General features: G+C 31.0%; 1 protein-coding gene across 2 annotated transcripts in view; it reads right to left on the bottom strand.

Moving 5' to 3' along the window:
• The window catches only part of LOC119829038 (fibroblast growth factor receptor homolog 1-like), a 61,747-nt gene that overhangs the window by 32,350 nt on the left and 18,761 nt on the right, over positions 1-10,636 (bottom strand). For both annotated transcript variants that reach the window (XM_038351401.1, XM_038351400.1), the window contains exon 2: positions 5,635-5,779. In XM_038351401.1, coding sequence (XP_038207329.1) covers positions 5,635-5,734 — 100 coding nt within the window. In that variant the 5' untranslated portion in view covers positions 5,735-5,779. The remainder of the gene's footprint in view (positions 1-5,634; positions 5,780-10,636) is intronic.

Genomic DNA, 10,636 nt, shown 5'->3' with positions numbered 1-10,636 from the left:
TTTTTTTTATAATTCTCTACTCATCAATATTAAGAATATATCACCCAAGCATTAATCATTATTAGATTGACTTTCGAATATTTTGTACTTGCAACATTAATCATCAACCAAGAACCATATGACTGGACAATTTCAAGTATTTATTGCTTCTTCATACTATTAAGAATGAATTATAATCTGTGCTCCGATGCACAACCAATGATAACATTTGTCTTCTGAAGTCACAACTCCCAAGCAAGCTTTATTGACTAATCGCTTCTTTAATCTTGCTATACATTTCAAGATATATCTTTACTTTGCAAGAATTTTGCATTCGCTTTTACAATTTATTAATATAAATAATGCAAAGAAAGAAGAAAAAAAATATTTATTCGACACAGACAGAAAAATAGACAAAGAAGAATTATAGGTTATACATACAAAAAACAAAAGAAAGAAAGAAACAAAAAGGAATAGGGTGTCCCACAGAGCCGTCAAAAAGGATCTAGTTCGGCTTGTGCCAGACATTTGCTATCATGTGTAAAAATTTGTCGACTTGCTTTTATATAAATTTAGTGGCAAAGTTCTTTTATCAAGATACTCTAGAGAATAGTAAACAATGATAGCACATTTAGGTAAAAATCTACGAGTACCTAATCTAGGACATAACATTTCATATTTAATCTTTAGTTGTCTAAAGCAATTACAAGCTCTCAAATCAATCTAGTTTCTAATTTTCAAACAAAATCATGAAAACCATGTTAAAACAAATTTAACACTCTCAAAAGAACATACTATACACAAATTATGTTTCCCTGTTTGTATTTACATGTAAATGAGAGAAAATAATTCTAATTTATGGCATACACAAGGGCATTTACTAAATCGGGCGTGACTTGATGAATTTGTTTGAAAACAAACATCGATTTGAATTATACGATCGGTTGGGCGATGCATCATTTTCTTGTTCGAATTTGCTTTACAAATGATTTGAACGTGGCTTTCTTTCAATAGTACTATTGGCATATTATTTAAAATGCTGATCTGAATTGATACTGCAAAGCAATTAATACATCACAGTACACGTTCTGCTATCTGTCCGCCAAGTGAGCAAATTTTGACCAGTTCCGCTATGCTTTCAAAAGAAAAAATTAACTGTTTCTAAAGAAATTCTAAACTCATTGTTTCAAGGCCAAATTTTGGCAACATGTATATTTCTCCATTCAATACAATGTTTAAACGTACACGAAATTCACTCACAATCATTAAAAATAACCTCGAAATCATTGCGAAATAACCTAGACAAACTAGGAGTACGATCCCTAACAAATCTCCACCTCGTTTACAAGTGGTATACTCAACTGCGTAACATTGGCCATTCCCAGTCTATTTTCCTACCAGATATAAACTTTTTATTGTACAACTATTATACTGAGCATGCCGAAGCTATTTATTTTTCTATCAGCTATAAATTTTTTACGACCGTTTAAGTCCACCCTTATATACTCATCGCGGAATCTGTTTTTCTCATTTCACTAAGATTTTGATGCCCTATTACTAGAGTTTAACTGCTTGTTTCTTGGAATAACAATTAAGTGCGGTAGGGTAATTGGGTGGCAAAGGATTGGGCTATAAAATGACATTAGTTTTACAACCATTCGTTTTTAAACAATGCAATGACAGATATATGGTTGCGGGTGATTTAATGATGATTTTTATTGCGTGGTTATGATTGGCGATAATTTTGGTGAATTTGAATTGAGAAAACGCGATTTTGTCGTAATTGGAAGCAACTTGAAACATATCTTACTGAGATGATTACACGGAATACGTGTCTGGAAAAAAAGTTAAAACAGACATATTGCTCTCCATCTAAATCACGTAGCGTCGATTTCTAATGAAAACTGAAAACAGATTTACATAAACATTAGAATTGAATAGCCATCATATCAACGGAAGTCGGTGTCCTTTATAGGGCCAGAGTGCATCCTATGGAATATATCTGGTATCGGTACGTACTTTGCATGTGCAATATGTTGAGAAAATCGTGATGATCCCATCGTGACGTCCTCCATCTGGTGGATCGAGCGCGGCGGATTTGTATTCTGTGCGCGGGCGCAGGTATCGCTGCGTTTTTATGCGACTCGAGTAAATAGATAGATTATCGCGCAGAATAGTTAAAGTATCTCGGTACTATAATATAGTTAAGAACATATATCCTTTTTTTGCAACTTGTAATACAGAAACATAATTGTGCCTTAAAATTAATAAATATCTAAAAACTTGTTTTAAAACTATTTTAATAACTCTAAATGTGTTGGTGAATGTAAACATATTATTCATTATTGCCAATTATTAAGCTGATATTAAGTGTGCACAAAAATCACTACATAGTATAAAACAAAGTCGCATTCTCTGTCCCTATATCCCTGTATATGCTTAAATCTTTAACACTACTTAAATCTTTAAACAGATAGAGTGAATCTAGAGGAAGGTTTCTATGTATAATAACATCTATTAAACTACTCCAAATTAACGGGTGCGAAGCCGCAGGCAAAAGCTAGTTTATCATAAAACATAATACTTGCGATAATTAGTAGCTTAAATGCGAAAAGAAAAAAAAAATAACATCACGAAAGCTTTTACAAAGTGACAACGACAATTTTAAGAACGATTCGAGTTTATTAATTATTGAAGCGCAAAAATACAATTTATTTATTTATACGTATTCAATATAACAAATATAGTCAGGTGATTATGTAAATAAATTTGTCTTAAACGCTCGTAGACAATAAGCTTAAAGCTTACAAATGTTCATTGAATATTTCCCAATATCATGTAAATTATAGGCTACGTTAACATCCTATTATAGAGACGTTAGCATAATGATACGATAGGATATTGTGAGACAGTCTTGAATAAGAATTGTTACTAAACCAATATATTAAGCTATGAACGTTATGAATAGTAGTTTCTTTAAGTCGGATAGAAAATATCAAGGAAATAGTTATAGATATTTGTTTATTTTGTAGTTGCCATATTTTATACATCCCGTTTTAATTGTTTTTGTGCTATATAATTGGGTTACTTCTTGGTTGCGATTAAAAAAAATGTGTTGTTCAATGTCAGCATTTATAAGATTATAAATGCGAGAGTGTGTTATTTTGTTTGTCTCTCTTACACAATACAGTTAAACAATTTTATGCTATGATTATCGTGTCTGTAGACAGCGTCATCCATTTAGAATTATATAGAATTTTATCGACTGAAGAAATGTGGAACATATCGTTCCTCTCGGAATGTCTTTTGACTCTGCGGGCGAAGCTGGAGGAACGCTACTTCATTATTATTTGTTAGTATGTTAAAATTACTATATTACGCAGCGACCGTGCCTAGAGGTGTCCATCAAAGAACTAACTGCCCACAACTAGTTCATAGCGAATAGCTGTGATTTATTAACTGGCTACCTCAATTGGCCAGTTGTGCATAATCACAGTACGTTTTATTACGTTCATCCTATTTTCCTCATTCCCTTTGCAAGTTTCAATATATAATGGTTATATAACATGAAAAGATTTAAAGATTGCTCGTTGAAATGTTATTTCTAGCTCTGGCGAATTAATAACACCTGTTTTGTATCTTATGCCTCGGTTTTCAGCAAATAGTAAACAATTAATCGTTCTTCTAAACTCGTAATATAAATTGCCTTAATCTAATAAGGAAACTATCTTTGAATATATCTAAAAGATTTTTAGTTTCACAACAACTTCTTTATAAATCTTAATATGTTTTAAACCTTATATATTTAGTATTATTAAAGAGTATTTATTATGTATTAGTTTCCACCTGGTATTTTCATGGGTCGCTCTCAAATTCTTATCATAAGATGTTTACTGAGTATCCACATACCTCAAAACATATTGACAGATTCGCAAAAACCCAAGCTTATCAAAACTTATTTGTTTAGGGTCGAATCGAGATGACTCGCATAATGCCATCAGTGCAAATGTTTACCGACTTGCGATAAAGAGTATTTGTTGAGCTCTCGTAAATGTGACAGAATCAGTCGTAAAACGAAAATAAGTTTAATGCCACACAACATGCAGGGGAACTTGAAATAGCCATATTATGACTAAGAAATTGTATCGTTTCTTTTTTTATTAGGATTTTTTGTTTTGCAAAAACAATGCTCGCAAATAGTTTTTTTTTTTAAGAATTATACAAGTTTGAAGAACCTATCAATATCCATCGATAGATAGAGAGATCGTTTTTAAATGAAATATTGTGTTCTTATCGAGAAAATGGTGATAAACAAAACAAACAATCTTATTAATATCGACTAATAACTTATCTGCAACTATTATAGATTTTATCGCTTGTTATTTTTATTTTACTGTTATTATACATAATAAAGACATAAACATTATACATAAATACATTTCATATTTCAACTTATGTTTATAATAATTCCATAACTACGTAAATTAGATGTCTTTATGCCAAGTGAATTTACATAAACCGAGCCGATTGGACCAACCGACGGGAATTACAAATATGTCGTCCGGTGACGACCAATGAGAATAGATCCCCACCCTTCCGATCAAAGCAAAGGATATGCAAGTCGTGGAGGAAAGCATAAGGCCACGTTAGATTGGTCATTTATATAATTGTCTATGCATCCGGGCCCTAATGAGGACCAAATGAAAGGGTGAACTTGATGCGACAATCGATTTGAGCCCGTGAAGCAATAACATTTTCCGCTGTTGAATTTTTGTTTATGGCCATTATGATTTTTAGATTTGAAATTAGAATTTTTTCATTCGCCCATAAATTAACCCCAAAAAACCTTAATGTTTATGGTGAGCGTTTTGTGAGTATTTTAAATTTGAATATAAAATTAATGAAGCCATAATAAAGAATGTTTGTTTAAATTCTAGCTATGTTTAAATTTTAGTGTCACGATTCAATCGTAAAACTCTATCCACGGCAACAGAGCAAAGAAAGTTGCATTTTGCATACAATCGCATTAGCATAAATAATATTATGCAATATTTTCATATGGCAACACAGAGTACAATCAAGTACAATCAAATACACGTATGCAAGCATTTACAATGCCAAAAAAATCATCGTTCGAAAATGGATTTCGACATTTGTATGCAGATCGTAACGTTTAACTTTAAATTCTTTGCGTGGCTTTAAATTTTTGTTAATATATCAAAGACGGATGTTAGAAGAATATTAAATTCACCCAATTGATATTGATAATGTCAATAAAAATTCAATGAGTGTATTAGTCCATTGTTAGCTCTGTTTTTTGGTATTACAAGTGATTTTAAAAATGGCGACCAAATCTTTTTTTATGATTTAGCACTTCCTAACAATAACGTCTATATCCGGTTATTATCGTCGAAGCATGTTTAATAAATGCTGTACATGAATACAGATGAGTTTTTGGAAAGATTTCAATCACAATTAGTGTCAAATTATTGAACTGTTTTGGCATATTATGACTTCATGCATATATTTATCAACTAAATCTTAAAACAATGCAGTAGCTGCAACACCATTAATATATTTAAAAACATTTACCATCAGATGGTAATTTCTAACTACGAAAATTATACTTAACATGAAAATAATATTTAAACTTACCCAAAACGATGTCTCTGGCTGAAACGCATGCCAAAATCACAAACATAAACGTGACAGCGATTGGCAGTTCGCGCCAAAACGCAATGGCGGCGCGCTTCATGTTTCACTTAGAAGCTCAACTCGTCTTGTTGGGATCCATTAGCCTCTGAAACAATGAAATACGCTATTTGAACCCTTTTTGTCCTTATACACATTCCCACTTTGTTCACAGTTATTTCTGTAGAAATTCATAGAATATTTGCGCTTTGTGTTTGCGACGTAAAAAGTTTTTACTTAAGTAAAATTGTTCAAATTCTTGTACCAAACAATATTTATTATTACATAATGTTAATTCATTGATTTTTTAAGCTTTAATTAGTCGTTTCCTTGGAATAATTAGTTTCTAAATTGAGCACCACAAATGAACTTACGTAGACCATAAGTCATATGTTGTTAGCTACTAAGAAATATATTTTGCAACAATGTTACCGACCATCTGGTGAAAATCCAAAAATAGACCTACTTACCCAGGCAATAAAATTCAAAACGTAACGGACATAAAACAGTAAGCACTGATATACGGGGTGCGTGAAATGCAATAACCGTCAAAACGTATTCCCTTTATTTCTGGCTTGAGGTATATTATCTACTGGTAAATTCTCAAGTTGTTCCTGTACGCATATGAATTATAAGCGTTCAACAATTCATCTCTCCTCTTTTAATTGCAATGTCGAAAAATCTTCCTACCAATATTATAAATGCGAAAGTTTGTAAGGATGTGTGTGTGTTTGTTGCTCTTCTACGCAAAAACTATTGCAATGAAATTTGGTACGTAGACAGCTGGACAACTGGAATAACATATGGGCAACTATTATTCCGATAATCCTACAGGATACGGACTTACGCGGGTGAGATCGCTGGGCGCAGCTAGTATGTCATATGGCAACTTGTGAACTCAGATTAAATATGACTTAATAGGAATTATACGTATCTAGAAAGTTCTTAAACCAACGTTTAATCATTGACTGTTTTAATAATAAAATTATTTTTTACACATTGTTTTTCCAGTTGCTCAGCTATCTACGTACCAAATTTCATTGCAATCGGTTAAGTAGTTTTTGCGTAAAAGAGTAACAAACACACCATCGCACTTATAAGATTAGTATGATCATATTATCCTGCTTATAAATATGAAAATATCTTATAATAGTTACCAATAATATGCAAAAAAAGGATGTTTACGTTGTCATCGTAATTCGATATTAGCATCAGAATAACCAGAAATTCAAAAACTTCTAAACGTTCCATCAACCAATATTAGCTAAATCCAGCCAGCAGTTAAAAAACTGTTATTTAAAGTATTTATTCTTAATGATGACCACAAAACATTTTGGATTCCGCGTTCTATTCACGTGATTTTGACTTAAAAACACATCCGATTAAGATATAAAATTGCGTGCATCATTATATGGGACAGATTCAAAAGTACGTGATGTTGTGAGGAAATTTTTAATGCATTTTCTGCATTCGGATAATTTTAAATATAATCTCTCTGCTCTGGAGTTCATTGGCACCGTATAAATTAAGCATTAAATAAACAGAGTATAAAATAACGCTTTTGATGCAATGACATATCTACAAGGGGTTGATTAAATAATTTATTTTGGATTAGTCATACCGCATGTGTCTCTTGAAGGTTTTGGTTGTCAGTTATATTATGTTTTTACAGTATTTTATTATCTATGCCTCCACCTGAGGATATTTCATCGTTTGTCTTATGTTTTATGCATGAAACAAATCAAAACGTTTTGATTTTTTATTGAATTAAATATTCTCTTATTAGATATCCATATATTTCCTTATTATTCCAAATATTTAAAGAGGAAAATTATCAAGAAATATGGATAAAAAGAAAAGATTATGAAATTAAGGCCATTACCAATTAGTGAGCTATTTGTAATTTTAAGAAATATTACATCCAAGCAGAGTAAAATTAATGTTTTTACGTAACAAACTTTTCTTTTCCTAAAACCAAGATACATTCGCTTCTCTGACTTTTTATATTTTTTTAAAAACATTGTAACATAATATGTCTAATGAAATCCAATTAGCTAAAGTATATTTTCTAAAGCATTTTAATATTGCCATGCCATAGCGTTTATTTGAATAAAACGTTGCTAGAAGAAATAATAGTAAATCTAATCGTTAAGGTGGTGAAGTAACAGTACAATCGCTTGGATACTTTAAGTTTAAAATCTGTTTAATGTTACATTTCACACGTGCCATAAAATCATATATCATAGCAAGGAAGGGTTACCATTTAAATATGGCCCAGGAATTTGAGGGTTACATTGCTTTTTTATTGTTTTGCTACCCTCGAATGAAAATAGAACTTTCAACGATTCGTTTTCAGTTGATTTATTTTCGTGCCGTGTTTTATAATCTGTGGTATAAATAAATGACGTGTAAATAATTGGGTACAAGAGCGGTGATAGCCCTTTATTAATAATATTAAGATTTACATTGTGTCGAAAATACTTTGGGTTTGAAAGGTTAAAGGTACTTCAGATTGTATAATAGGTACATCTATTAAATTTAGCGAGTTTTATCAGTTTAGGAAAAACTTAGTAGTGGATATTTAAGACGCATACGCAAGCATTTTATATTTGTATATTAATTTCTTAATAATACAATAATGTGTAATACTGGATACTTTTCCACAGATTACATAATACTTACCTTATACAGATTAAAATTGTAAGATTATAAACCGACAAGTAAGATCAATTGCTGTATCTCTAGTGACTGAAAAACCCATTTAAAAGCTTTTTATCAACTCGTGTTCGTTTATTGGTTTTTATTGTATGCATAACGCAGAACATTGGTGCAAGTAAAATAAACAATTATATAACAAAGTAGTTGTTCCGACGCCTCGCCAGATGGCGGGCGTGGCTGTTTTTATTTTAATATTCGTGAGCTGGGTTCCTCTTAGAGGGTGTTTGAAGTTGTCGTTATAATTAATAATTAATTTAAGATAATTATAATATGTTGTGACAATGTCTTTTATGCTGTGAATGCACTTTTCTATCGTTATAAGCAGTTTTACAACTGCCAAAGTCATTATTATATCTACCAATTAATTTTAAATTCTCTTAATATTAATTACTATAAATGGTTCCATATAAAGGACATATACTGGCTGGTATTCAGAAAATACTCATTTTTTTATTTATTATTTTGCTCTAAAGCTGGTATTGAAACAGGCCACAAAGAAAACTAAAAAAAAAAAATTATGAACGTGGACGGTTATACGTACAACGAAGTATCATAAAAAATAACCGTTTGCACTTGTACATACATTGAATGTACTTTTGTGGTCGCAATGAATTATTCATGATATATTATTCTAAATAATATATTATTACAACCACAAACCGCTAAACCACCTCAATTACACATTTAATACCTTTTGATTGCTTATAAAAATGTCATCACCTTGCTCGGTTTAGTACCTACTATTTGAAATATTAAGTACCTAGCGTATGATGAGCGTTAAATTGTAATGTAATAAATTATCAATTTAAAGCTAATAATAACTAAAAAGTACCTATAGTACCTAAGTAACTTAATTCAACTTAAAGTTTATTTCTATAGAAAATAGAATAATAATAAATCATGTCACCTATCCAGCTGAAACGAACAGATGAAATTTGCAAATTCGCATTATTTGCAAGATACCACATCCATATATGAATGAACATAGCACGCGCCATTTCGTACAAGGATTTATAAACCAACGTTCGCCAATTAAGCTGTAAGCCAGTAACTATTTAGCGCAGGTCGTAGCCACGGCGAGTCCAACAACATCCTGTGCTGGGAACACGTGCTGTAAACTTCCTGCACACCTTTTTGTTTGACGATGAAAAAACGTTTGTATTTGTACATTTTTTTTTTTTGGATGCGGCAGTGATACTTTTGTGTGTGTGAAAAGAAAGCGCGCGAATTGGAATGCGTTTTTATTAATAACATTTAATAGTAATTTAATAAAATAGTATTTTAATAGGATTTAAATAATGTGACAAATAGATATTTGACGGAGGGAAAAATAAGATAAAGATACATCTTATAAGATACATAAGAAAAAACAGTCCACATATAAATACTTAGAACACTACACTATAAGCATTTTTTACTATTCTACGGTTTTTTTTTATGTTTTTTCTTACTAGCAATATTGTTTATAGCAAACTACTTAATTACATTATAATTCAGGTTTTTACAACTATATTTATTATTTTGAGAACGTGTTAAACTCGAAATGCGTACGGCGAAACATAAAATAATATCAAAACAAGAATCAACTGCATTGAGCCTGCAATTGTGCCCTTGACCGTAAATCTTATCTGCTGAGAATAAACAATGCGTGTATTATCTCGAAAACACGCATTCATGTATGTATTGATATCGATGTTACAGTTCATACAAGAAACTGTCCAGAAGTATAAAAACTTTAAAAAATATGTAATCTATATATTTTATGATTTTTGCACTGTGACATTAGTGCAGACAAGTATTGTCATTTCGCAAGTAAGTTTTTGTAAAGTATTCACAATTTACAAAAAAGCAAAATATGATATGCCATTTCGGCATTAGTAAGACATAATACAAAATATATCAAATCATATATAATGATAACAAGTTATAACGAATATTCCAAAAATTTTGTTCAGAGTTTGAACTGACCGTTTCGTAAATCGTATGTATATTTATTGATTTTAATTATTTACTAATATTATAAATACGAAACTCTGTATATCTGTCTGTGTCAAACCAAGTTATCGATTTTGATTAAATTATAATACTGACGTGTCCATTTAGTCCTTTGTCTAATCGAGCGATGCAGCGGGAAAAGCTAGTTTAATTTCGCTAACAAAAAAAAAACTGAAACATATTTTACAAATAACAAGTGCATAAATAAATTATTTACTCCTTTTTTCACACACGCATCGACAATAATATCCAG

Source organism: Zerene cesonia, chromosome 9, assembly GCF_012273895.1.
Source record: "Zerene cesonia ecotype Mississippi chromosome 9, Zerene_cesonia_1.1, whole genome shotgun sequence".
NCBI lineage: Eukaryota > Metazoa > Arthropoda > Insecta > Lepidoptera > Pieridae > Zerene > Zerene cesonia.
This window is presented reverse-complemented; position numbering and strand designations above follow the sequence as displayed.